This window comes from Lampetra planeri, chromosome 5 (assembly GCF_965212315.1).
Source record: "Lampetra planeri chromosome 5, kcLamPlan1.2.h2, whole genome shotgun sequence".
NCBI lineage: Eukaryota > Metazoa > Chordata > Hyperoartia > Petromyzontiformes > Petromyzontidae > Lampetra > Lampetra planeri.
In genome coordinates, this window is record NC_136111.1 from 19,394,867 (window position 1) to 19,406,817 (window position 11,951).

Below are 11,951 nucleotides of genomic sequence, written 5' to 3' on the forward strand. Positions count from 1 at the left end.
GTTCCAGTTACAATGCGGATTGCGGAGGCCGTTACACACTTGTGTAGAGTCCAGGGATATGGACTTGAACTGCAACGTGGGTGGTCTTGAACTCCTGGGTGGTACCCTACTCCAAGACGGTATGGGGCAGGGAGGTGCTAGGCTCTTCTGTTTATGTTAGGGCTTTACGTGGGTCTGCCATTGAAAATTTTAAATATAAATACCCAGGCAATAGATGCTAATCAAAGTAGCCGATTGGATTACTTTCTTACTATCTGGGGAGTATTTTGACGTGCGAGGGTAAATGCTCTGGAGACAAATTTCAGGATTTCTATCGGCAAAGTGGCTTTTGGCAAAAAATATTTTAGACCAAAACAGGATGCTATTTTAAGATCCGGCCAGGTGGTTTGTGAAAGAGGGAGCAACTCATAATCCGAAGGTTGCAACTTCAAATCCTGGTTGGGGGATGCCAGCCCATCATCCTTCTGGGTTCGGTAAAATAGATAACTAGTTTGTGAGGAAGTCAGCAATGGTCCCGTGGATAAACTCGCCCCCGCCACATGAATGTGGAATGTACACCACTGGCTCAGGGCTGTAAATAGATTAGCACTGCCTCAATAATTTTTGCAGGAAATCGTGAAGGTTTTTTTTGTATAAAATTTCTGAAGAAACTTTTAAAGGTCTTTGGATTTTGAGCCATGATGAGTCTAAAGGTCAGACTCATCATACACGTGTGCCATGACGAACTTGATGAGAATTTGTGCTTGTGCACCACTGATAAATGAATGCACTGAGATTTGGACCACGTGGAAGGAAGAGATGGTGACGGAAAAAGGAATTGTGCTGAGGTTATGGAGCTGGAATATATTGGCTCGGAATAATAAAGTGAAAGGAAAATACTGGATCTTGGTTTGACACTTTTATAGGACGTGGTATAATGATTAAAAAAATGTTACTTCACGAGGATTATGCCAGGTCACATGGAACGGACACAAAAACATTCGATTTCTGTATCTGCATTTAGGCAAATTCTTGATTGTAATTGGTAATTAAAGTCGTGGGAGTTTAAGTTTGATATAAAAACACAAACTATTCCACTTATTGAACGGCTTGTAATTTAATTAAAAACATCTTTAAAACGTAGATGCTGTAAACTTAGTGATATGTTCAGAGTACTTGGTTCAGTGTGGTTTAACAAGATCTAGCATTACTGTACAGTACCACGATTAGCACTTGGCTACGTACGGTGCGAAATAAGTTCAACGCACGACACTTTAGTCCCTCAAGAGGTTGTTTCAACCTTTAATTGAAACTATTTGGAGCGCTAACACACAGTAGTAATGTGGCATTGATATTTCTCTACCATTTATTCTCTTGCGTGAGGTGTCACCCAATTGTTAGCACAGCGCAAGCACCGAGGCGGAAACGTACTGCACATAAATTACAGAATACAGTACTTAAGTGCTTTTTGAGGAAGTCTATGGGCACAAGTGTACTTTGCAAAGCGCTTTTTTGTTTTATAACTTCACCGCAGTGACATTAATTCCCTTAAATATATTTCGTCGTTTTTAATTAAACGACGTCAGAACGATTTTTTTTGGCGCCAAAACGTGACGGTCGCTGGCGCGCCTCCCGCCTCGCGCCCATGACGCGAGGGGGGGGGGTGCGCGGGAGCCAACGCCGCGCTCCCATTGGTGGATCGACGAGCGAGGCCACGCCCACTCCCCCAAAATCTATAAACACGAGCATTTGGCGGGCTCGCATCACTCCGCGCCTCTTCGCGCCTCGACTCATCGGCGAGCGTCGCTTCAGCTGCAGCAACAGCGGGACCCGGGCCAGCGAGACAAAAGAAAACCTAAGCCATGTCTGGACGAGGCAAGACCGGTGGCAAAGCCCGCGCCAAGGCCAAGTCGCGTTCTTCCCGCGCCGGGCTGCAGTTCCCCGTGGGTCGCGTTCACCGCCTTCTGCGCAAGGGCAATTACGCGGAGCGGGTGGGTGCCGGCGCGCCCGTGTACCTGGCCGCGGTGCTCGAGTACCTCTCGGCCGAGATCCTCGAGTTGGCGGGAAACGCCGCCCGCGACAACAAGAAGTCGAGGATCATCCCCCGACACCTGCAGCTCGCCATCCGCAACGATGAGGAGCTCAACAAGCTGCTGGGCGGCGTGACCATAGCGCAGGGCGGCGTGCTGCCCAACATCCAGGCCGTGCTGCTGCCCAAGAAGACGGGCCAGGCGGCGAGCAGCGGCGGCGGCGGCAAAGCCGGCAAGAAGTCTTCGCAGTCGCAGGAGTACTGAGCGCGTTTTTCCTCCATGCGCATGCCTCGCCCCCCTCCTCTCCTCTTCCACCTTCTCTGACCGCCTCCATTCTTCTACGACCGACGACCTCTTCTGCCGTCTTCATCTACGACAACGCAGCCCGACTGTGCACGGCTCCATCGCCACCACCACATGGACTGGGCAGCGTGGTGGGATTATGAGCAGAGAAGACCCCGTGGTCCCAGCCCCTGCCACCGTTCACCTACGAGCTTCGGGGGGTGGTGGGTTGATGGTCGGCATCGTGGGGGGCTGGTGATGCTCTGTGGGCTTGGGGTAAACGATGGGAAATCTGTTTTTAAGGGTGGGAGGTTGTATGAATTAACGATGCTGACGAGGCCCAGGAGATATCGGGATTAGTGGCGTTAATTATAAGTTGGTGATGTTAAGAGTAAATTGCTGTGCCCCCCCCTTCCCCCACGTGCCGTGCTTGTGTGTACGTACCGCTTGGGTTTCAACAGCAGTTACTGTGCTTGCTTTGGATGGTTTTGTTTTCAATTATGACGATTGTTCTGCGTTTTAACTTGATGATAACCCCCGGGTGGGTTGACCGCTCGGGTAGCCCGACATGGGGAAGGGGGAGACGCAGTTACTATGGGAAAATGGCGTGCGCCTAACACAGCGGGCAAGATGTCGCCACGCTTTAAAAGCAAGGGGGGGTTTGTGTGTGGGGGGATTGCCTACATGGCGGGGCTTAACGATGGTAAAAGATGAAACCAATTTCTCGGGTGTGCACAGTTTTGTTATCGTTGCTGAGCAGTGTAGGCTCGCGTGAGCGGCTGCTAAGTGAGACCCGTGTTGTCTTTTTGAGCAAAGCGGAACGCGATTGGTTGGAGTGGATGTGAACCGAGGTGGTTGTGAGGTTCGTTGATGCGGTTGTTCATTGAGCCAGACAATCGCCTAACCCTGTGCCGAAAGGGGGTCCCCAGCACCCATCCATCCCACGTGTTGCCTTCACCAAAGGCTGTTCGTTCCATCTCTTTAATTCGCCACTCTCCCACGTGCCTGCTCCCCCTCCCCCCGAGGTACACCCAATAGTTTTCTAGAACGTAGCGCGAGTAATCACTTTAGCAATGCGATGGCTTTTGGGGCTCACATCGGCGGGACGGATATTTAGTTTAATGGAGCCGTTGGTTCTTGAGTTGGAAGTTGAGCGCTATTTCTGCAGCCTCTTCACCTTCGAAACAATTTGGATGTGACCTCAACCCACACCGCCTCCCGAAGCTATTTGTTAACATGTGTTCGCTTGTGGGGGGCATAGGCCGGGCTCCTGTCCATAATGTAGGTTTCTAGAAAGTTTGTAGCCACGTGGGTTGGGGGATGGGAGAGTTTGTGGCGTTGTCGGGGCTTGGGAGGCTACGAGATTTGGGTGGGGGGGTGGTTCACGTGTACCAGTCCACACACCAGCATGAATTCTGAGCTTGTCGACAGCAACAACTTGGTTGCTATTGGTCCAGGCAATGTTGGCGTTCTGTACTTTGCTGTTTTTTTGTTTCACACAACTGGTATTTTTAACCACAGTTCCAAGTTTTTCTGAACGTTTTTGGGCGTTGGTGTCTATATTTACATCTGGTTTTTATAATTACGTTTTAGTTGATATTCGAAATAAAAACATTTGAAGCATAATCTGCTTTTGCATTGAACCTTGATTTTTGTGTCCAATTGTGTTCTACATCAAACTGGCATATGGTCAAGACTGAAAAAGCAGGTAACCCTGACCTTTAGTCCTCTGGGATTCAAGTAGTGGGAAATGCGATGCTGCAGAGTTCTGATAGGAAAGACTTCAGCATTTTTTTTCCAGTGGTGGCTGCGGTGCGTGCAGGTTTTATGCTCCGTTCTTGGAAGCTGCTGTGGTAATCTGGTATGTTTCCAAGTGTTAAGTTTCTGGTGGCTTTTGCAAGGGCAGACCTGTGTTTACATACAAAATCTGGAGCCCTAAGTCAATAGTGTATGATGAAAACTGCCTTTCGCCTATCCTGGGTGTCTAAAGTATGTCACTGGGTGCAGTACTGCAATCGATGGGACAAATAAAAGATTGAAAAACATCCAGGGCAGTGGATGTGTATTTATAATTCACTTACATGACACACATCACAACGTGCCACAATGGACTTTCAGACCCTTTTGTGTACTATATTCTTTGGGTCTTTCGGTAAAGTCACGTGGGTAGAAAAAAACAAAAATAAAACATGAAAATAAAGTGTATAAAATAATAAAAATATGATTTTTTAATTCACTTTATTTTCATTTATAATTTTTTCTATCTACATGACTACCGAAAGACCAAAATAATATGAATTCCTGCAGTCAGGAAAGCTTTGCGTCAAGATGTGTACTTTACAGCGGAATAAATCTTGTCATGAAGCATGGTAGACAATCCTAATTCCATTGGCTTTTTGAAAGCAAGTTCTTTTAAAATTGCGTGACTAACTGAACAGTTTCCCAGCCCGAGGATTTGACTAACATTTGTGAAAAATACCTTCATAGCCTAGCAGTGGCTTAAAGATTCAATGTTCATGAGTCGGTATTACTGTAAACATAATATATATTAACCGAGTTGAATGTCGTAGTTGTGTTTTCAAAATCCCAGTTTTTACAGGTTAAAGGTGAACTTTTTAGGTTGCATCGAAATAATTCCTGCAGAGCCGTTTTCAAACGAAACCACATTTAATATGCAATTCATTAGGATTTCCTAAAGTGAATAAAGCAAGATATTTTAAGGCACGCTTAATACATTTGAATGTTAATATAGGTGATAAACTCCACATTAAAATGTTTAAAAAAATTTGAATACCACATTTCAATACAAGCAAAAGTTGTGCTTGAATGCATGGAAACTTCTAAATAGTTAATTGAAACGAAGGTACATGACATTCAGATAATATATACAACAGGCATCTAGCGCCACCTAGTTTGTGCACTCGCCAAATCATCAACCGGGTCATACGGATGTCTTTGTGACCCACAATTAATTTACAGCTAACGTGTTTCCTTTGCATATTAATTTGTTTTAAATATATCTTACTTTAAAATATTAAGTGTTAGAGAATTAAATTGCGGTCACGACATCTGGATCACCCTATGCAACGTGTACGTGGCATAGTAGAATGTTGGCTTGAGTATTAGATTATAGTTGTCCATGCTGATTAGATTGGACTTGTGCAAATATTTTTTATAGGAACGACTTAAAAATAAATCCCAAAGCAAAACTAACACTTGGGCAACTTCACACGCAGAAGATTATGAACAACAGCACCATTAAATGAAAGCACCATCACTAAAGTGCCAAAATCGTGAATATTTTGACTTCAGTAGTCTTTACAGTTAATACATTTTTTGTAACATTAAAACAATTATTGCATTTAACTGCCAACACATTTAAATAGTGGATATTTGGTAGGACGTATTTCACACACCGCAACATAAAGCTGTTAGAGTTGGCTAAGCTTTCGTTCCACTTCCAGGAGGCAGGGCTGCAGCTCGCTGTTGATGGTGCACACAATCTCGAACCTGGAATGGGGAAAAAATGGGATCACGTCTTAACATTCCCACACTTGCAATTAATCGAATGACTAATCCAATATGAAGGCACTTCTCTTTTGAGATTAATTATACGGTGTTGTTAATCACCTCTTCCGTAAACGGGTATATCCTTCCCTGTCGTAGGTGCTTTTGCTCAGCGCAGACATGCACTGCATGGTGAGCGTTCGGAAGCAGCGCTGCTTGACTGCGTTGTGGGCAACGTTATCCCAGTCGGGAAGAGCTGCGACAGTGGAGCAAGCCAGGAGGGAGTAGTCCAGCATGGCCTCGTGAAACTGACTCTGAAGCAGAATCTTCCCTTGCTCCTGGCATGTGGTCTGTCAATAAATCCAAAGCTTCCTTCAGAAAAAAATATAAAATACCTCATGCACACCTCTGATTAACCCGTTCTCAAGAATAGTGAGCTGATGGTTTGTCTAGTCACGAATGCATTAGTTTTTTCACACAATTTGTCAAAATGCATGCTTTAATAAACTTTAGTTTGATTGACATGTGATGGACACTGCTTGTGGGGCATGTAACATTGTGATGTTCGTTTGCATAATTTAGGCCTATTGGAGTGATCTAGTTTTGCTTTAATGAGATTTAACTAAAAATAATAAAACTGCGTTGATGAGTTGTTCATGATGGAAGCTGGTGATGTTAGTCATATAACTTTCAAGGACAAAGCTCACTCTGAAAGCCTGCAGGTGAGAGATTACTCTTCTGTAGCAGAAGGAATCACGGTGAGACCCAGACCGTGAGCTGGGGAAAGATTTGTAGATGGTTTTCTTCAGGCTCTCAAGATTTTCTATCAGAGGGGTCACATCTGGCGTTGGGATGAGGCTCCTCAGTTCCTGCAAATGAGATGTCAAGGCATTGCTGGTTTGTCGTGGCTTAAGAGTGCCATCACTAACACTCAAGGGTGATTGTTGACATTGCAAGCATACAGCTGATAACTACTATGAGTGCTAATCTTGATTTGAAGCTTTCGTGACTGCAGGAATCCATAATATTGGTTCTTTCCGTAGTCACGTAGGTATAAAATAAATCACGACGTTTTAAAAGTCTGCCTCAGCAGCAGGCCATGCTTTCCCACCTGATTATTTGATTTTATATCTACGTGACTTTACCAAAAGAACCAAAGAGTATTATGAGTGCTGTTCTGATGTTCGAAAAACTGTTTAAGCATGTGGACTTGTAAAGTCGTGAGCAAAAGGAGTTAAGCTCACGTTTAACAAACATAACTTTTGACAATGGAAATCGGTGCAGGTTATTACAAACTTGGTTACGATTGAACTATTTAGAAAATTTAGAAGGTAAGGCCCACTGAGCGAAATAGCTATAATCAGAAGCGACCTGGCCACGATAACAGCCTTATGTAGAATTTAATATCCAAATACTCGAGTCTGGTTACACCAGGCGGTTCCTCTAGGGGGCAGTACATCAAGCAAGTTGCAAACTGTCCTTGCATGCATGGGATTTCCCCCAACATTTTCGATGTTTCCTCACTAAAGACACAACAACAACAACAACAAAAAATCAGTTTCCATAAAATTCCAAGCAACATCCAATCAAAGTGTTTGAAATCAATGAGGGCTTATCTGGATTGAGATTTTCAGTCACGGGAGAAATGCCACCGCTTCGCCGTGTCACACTCACCCCTTCTCGGTCCGGGTGTCTTTCGAGAAATGAGCCAATGAGTGACACCAGCTGATCCCTGCTCAGCGCGGCCAGTATTGTCTGCAGCTGCGGTCGCTCCGTCACCTCGGTGCTGGGAATCCTCTTTTTCTTGATCGTCAGGCCTGCAAAAACTTTAGAATTCAAACACTCGCACAACTGCGCACAGTCTTGCAGACAACAGAACACTCATCTGTTTTTATTCTTTCAGCTGCTGCACAAGATTCTGACACGCATGCACGGCCGATGCCAACAAAGGTGAGGATGGGGTTTTGGTCGGTCACCTGTTGTTGCAGAGCACCTGCAAGGGGTCTCGTCAGCAATGAAGGGCTTCTTTTGAGAAGGGACGAGTCTCTTCCGCTGGGAGGAAAAGGGAGGTGTCTCATACAAGACGCCCTGGTCTGTTTCTGCATACAGGCAATACAAAAAACAGTGGGTTGGTTGACTTTGTATGGCTTCTGTATGACGGTCTAAAGCAGTGTTCTTAGAACCCTGGTGTCCTTCAGTAATTTTGCTGGAGCAGTCAACACCTGGTGACGGTTGCTTGTGTTGCTTCCGAAACGTGATTTAATTGTATTTGTTTTACATTTTAATTTATTTAATATTTTTTACCTACGTGACTTTACCGAAAAAACCAAAGAGTATGGATCCTTGCAGTCACGAAATCTTCAAATCTAGATCCCCCCCCATTGTTCTGTTAAACCCCATCAAATGTGTGGCGGCCCTCAAACTGATGATGTCTTATCAGTAAAAATGCTCCCCCTCTGTAATTTAGTGAAGAACATTGCTCTGAAGATTAATTTGCACTTTTGGACATGGTACACCATGGTACTGCTCTGAACGCCTTAGCACTGATTATAATGCGCTAAGCGCAGTTTACCTGAGGTTGGAACGCACACCACGGGCTCGTCTGCTGGTTTACAGGGGGTAGTTTTTGACCGACGTCGCCGATTTAGTGAGTTAGGCGTCATAGGAGATCCCGTCGGGTCCAGGAGGTCTTCATATAAGCGTCTTTGCGTCTCTGAAATGGACCATGCAAAACACAACTTCTTTAGCGGGGCTATGCCTCAGGCTTATTAAGAGTATAATCACATACTAAATGTGTATATAGATGTACAAATACAACCATTTTGTCAGCTCAACATACAACCGAACTGCTGGATGAGGAGATGTGGGGGCAAGGGAACGAGACGAGGTTGATGGGGGCTTAAGGATATCATGGGGACACTGGGCACAAATCGTTATCTTTATTGAGACTGGAGGAATCCGATAAGCTATGAAGCTCTTTTTCAGAGACGTCCAGTAGCGGCAGGTCATAAATTTACAACGAACCAAACAATACAAAACATGTGGGACAAATACACCAGAGAAACCAGATTTGAAAAGCAGATGAATGAGATGCATATGATCATGGAAACGAGGACAATGCAATGGTAACAATGGGGGCGAGACGGGAGAGGCGAGGCGTGGGAGACAAGGGGATAAGGAAACAAATAGGACAAGGAGAGAAAGGGGATGAGGAGACACTGGGGGATGAGGAGACACCGGGGGATGAGGAGACACCGGGGGATGAGGAGACACCGGGGGATGAGGAGACACCGGGGGATGAGAAGACACCGGGGGATGAGGAGACACCGTGCGATGAGGAGACACCGGGGGATGAAGAGACACCAGGGGATGAAGAGACACCGGGGGATGAAGAGACACTGGGGGATGAGGAGACACCGGGGGATGAAGAGACACTGGGGGATGAGGAGACACTGGGGGATGAAGAGACACTGGGGGATGAGGAGACACTGGTGGATGAGGAGACACTGGGGGATGAGGAGACACTGGGGAATGAGGAGACACTGGGGGATGAAGAGACACTGGGGGATGAGGAGACACCGGGGGATGAAGAGACACTGGGGGATGAGGAGACACCGGGGGATGAAGAGACACTGGGGGATGAAGAGACACCGGGGGATGAAGAGACACTGGGGGATGAGGAGACACCGGGGGATGAAGAGACACTGGGGGATGAAGAGACACCAGGGGATGAAGAGACACTGGGGGATGAGGAGACACCGGGGGATGAAGAGACACTGGGGGATGAGGAGACACTGGGGGATGAAGAGACACTGGGGGATGAGGAGACACTGGGGGATGAAGAGACACTGGGGGATGAAGAGACACCAGGGGATGAAGAGACACCGGGGGATGAGGAGACACCGGGGGATGAAGAGACACTGGGGGATGAGGAGACACTGGGGGATGAAGAGACACTGGGGGATGAGGAGACACTGGTGGATGAGGAGACACTGGGGGATGAGGAGACACTGGGGAATGAGGAGACACTGGGGGATGAAGAGACACTGGGGGATGAGGAGACACCGGGGGATGAGGAGACACCGGGGGATGAGGAGACACTGGGGAATGAGGAGACACTGGGGGATGAAGAGACACTGGGGGATGAAGAGACACCGGGGGATGAGGAGACACCGGGGGATGAGGAGACACTGGGGAATGAGGAGACACTGGGGGATGAAGAGACACTGGGGGATGAGGAGACACTGGGGGATGAGGAGACACCGGGGGATGAGGAGACACTGGGGAATGAGGAGACACTGGGGGATGAAGAGACACCGGGGGATGAGGAGACACTGGGGAATGAGGAGACACTGGTGGATGAGGAGACACTGGTGGATGAGGAGACACCGGGGGATGAGGAGACACCGGGGGATGAGGAGACACCGGGGGATGAGGAGACACTGGGGAATGAGGAGACACTGGGGGATGAAGAGACACTGGGGGATGAGGAGACACCGGGGGATGAGGAGACACTGGGGGATGAGGAGACACCGGGGGATGAGGAGACACCGGGGGATGAGGAGACACTGGGGAATGAGGAGACACTGGGGGATGAAAAGACACCGGGGGATGAGGAGACACTGGGGGATGAGGAGACACCGGGGGATGAGGAGACACTGGGGAATGAGGAGACACCGGGGGATGAAGAGACACTGGGGGATGAGGAGACACCGGGGGATGAGGAGACACCGGGGGATGAGGAGACACTGGGGAATGAGGAGACACTGGGGGATGAAGAGACACCGGGGGATGAGGAGACACCGGGGGATGAGGAGACACTGGGGAATGAGGAGACACCGGGGGATGAGGAGACACTGGGGGATGAAGAGACACTGGGGGATGAGGAGACACCGGGGGATGAGGAGACACCGGGGGATGAGGAGACACTGGGGAATGAGGAGACACCGGGGGATGAAGAGACACTGGGGGATGAGGAGACACCGGGGGATGAGGAGACACCGGGGGATGAGGAGACACTGGGGAATGAGGAGACACTGGGGGATGAAGAGACACCGGGGGATGAGGAGACACTGGGGGATGAAGAGACACCGGGGGATGAGGAGACACCGGGGGATGAGGAGACACTGGGGAATGAGGAGACACCGGGGGATGAGGAGACACTGGGGGATGAAGAGACACTGGGGGATGAGGAGACACCGGGGGATGAGGAGACACTGGGGGATGAGGAGACACCGGGGAATGAGGAGACACTGGGGGATGAGGAGACACTGGGGGATGAGGAGACACTGGGGGATGAGGAGACACCGGGGAATGATGAGACACTGGGGGATGATGAGACACTGGGGGATGAGGAGACACTGGGGGATGATGAGACACTGGGGGATGATGAGACACTGGGGGATGAGCAGACACCGAGGGATGAAGAGACACTGAGGGATGAGGAGACACCGGGGGATGATGAGACACTGGGGGATGTGGAGACACTGGGGGATGAGGAGACACCGATGAGGAAACACCGGATTATGATCAGACACTGGGGGATGATGACACGACGAGGCATTATGAGATGATTAGGAGGTGACACCTTGGATCTGGGGGTTGGAAATGTCGCTCAGCGCCTGACGTCCGGACGCCGCTGCCATCGCGAACCTCCCTCCTCGACGTATTAGAAACGTGGATATTTAAAACATGTAAATCAATAATCGCGGCCTCTCGGAGGCTTTGTGTTACTTTAACAAGCAAAAACAAAAACTAACGTCTGACCTCGTAACGTTGTTTAATCCTCTCAGATAATAAATACACGTTCGTAGCCGGTTCTCAAAACCACTCGGATATTATGAATAAATACACGCGGTATAATTTACACGGCGGTGTTATAAGGTCGCTACACACTGCTGTTACTTAGTTTGATTGTTAATGTCACGTTTGTTATTGTTGTTTGGGGGTTTATCGCTGAGTCGAAGCGCGGGAAATCCATTTTCGCGCGCGCGCCGGGTTCGCGCCACCCTCCGCGCGCTCCCATTGGACGACTCGGACGTTGGCTCCGCCCACACGGCGCGGGCCGAATGGGGTACACCCCCCCCACCATACCCCCCACCACACCCCTCCCACCAAACCCCCCGACCAAACCCCCCACATACCCCCCACCAC

The 11,951-nt window shown here is 48.4% G+C and overlaps 2 protein-coding genes across 2 annotated transcripts; one reads left to right on the forward strand and one right to left on the reverse strand.

Annotated features, from left to right (window-relative positions):
* The first annotated feature begins 1,722 nt into the window (after nucleotides 1–1,722).
* LOC144719109 (histone H2A-like) lies at nucleotides 1,723–3,917 on the forward strand. The gene has a single exon (XM_078594954.1). It carries the CDS (start codon nucleotides 1,842–1,844, stop codon nucleotides 2,271–2,273), a length of 432 nt encoding a protein of 143 aa, XP_078451080.1. The 5' UTR covers nucleotides 1,723–1,841; the 3' UTR covers nucleotides 2,274–3,917.
* On the reverse strand, nucleotides 1,728–11,747 carry LOC144719108 (uncharacterized). Its single transcript, XM_078594953.1, has 7 exons — nucleotides 11,386–11,747; nucleotides 8,371–8,511; nucleotides 7,775–7,897; nucleotides 7,473–7,615; nucleotides 6,506–6,667; nucleotides 5,922–6,148; nucleotides 1,728–5,801 (listed from the first exon to the last, which is right to left on the reverse strand). The coding sequence occupies exons 1-7, from the start codon at nucleotides 11,441–11,443 to the stop codon at nucleotides 5,723–5,725; spliced, it is 933 nt and encodes a 310-aa protein (XP_078451079.1). The 5' UTR covers nucleotides 11,444–11,747; the 3' UTR covers nucleotides 1,728–5,722.
* Between the last annotated feature and the right edge of the window lie 204 nt (nucleotides 11,748–11,951).

Coding starts and splice junctions, on each gene's coding strand:
- LOC144719109 (XM_078594954.1), top strand. CDS start 1,842: ATGTCTGGACGAGGCAAGACCGGTGGCAAAGCCCGCGCCAAGGCCAAG.
- LOC144719108 (XM_078594953.1), bottom strand. CDS start 11,443: ATGGCAGCGGCGTCCGGACGTCAGGCGCTGAGCGACATTTCCAACCCC. Junction 8,512..11,385: donor TTCCAACCCCCAGATCCAAG/GTGTCACCTCCT, acceptor GGTCCATTTCAG/AGACGCAAAGACGCTTATAT. Junction 7,898..8,370: donor GGTGTGCGTTCCAACCTCAG/GTAAACTGCGCT, acceptor GCCTGTATGCAG/AAACAGACCAGGGCGTCTTG.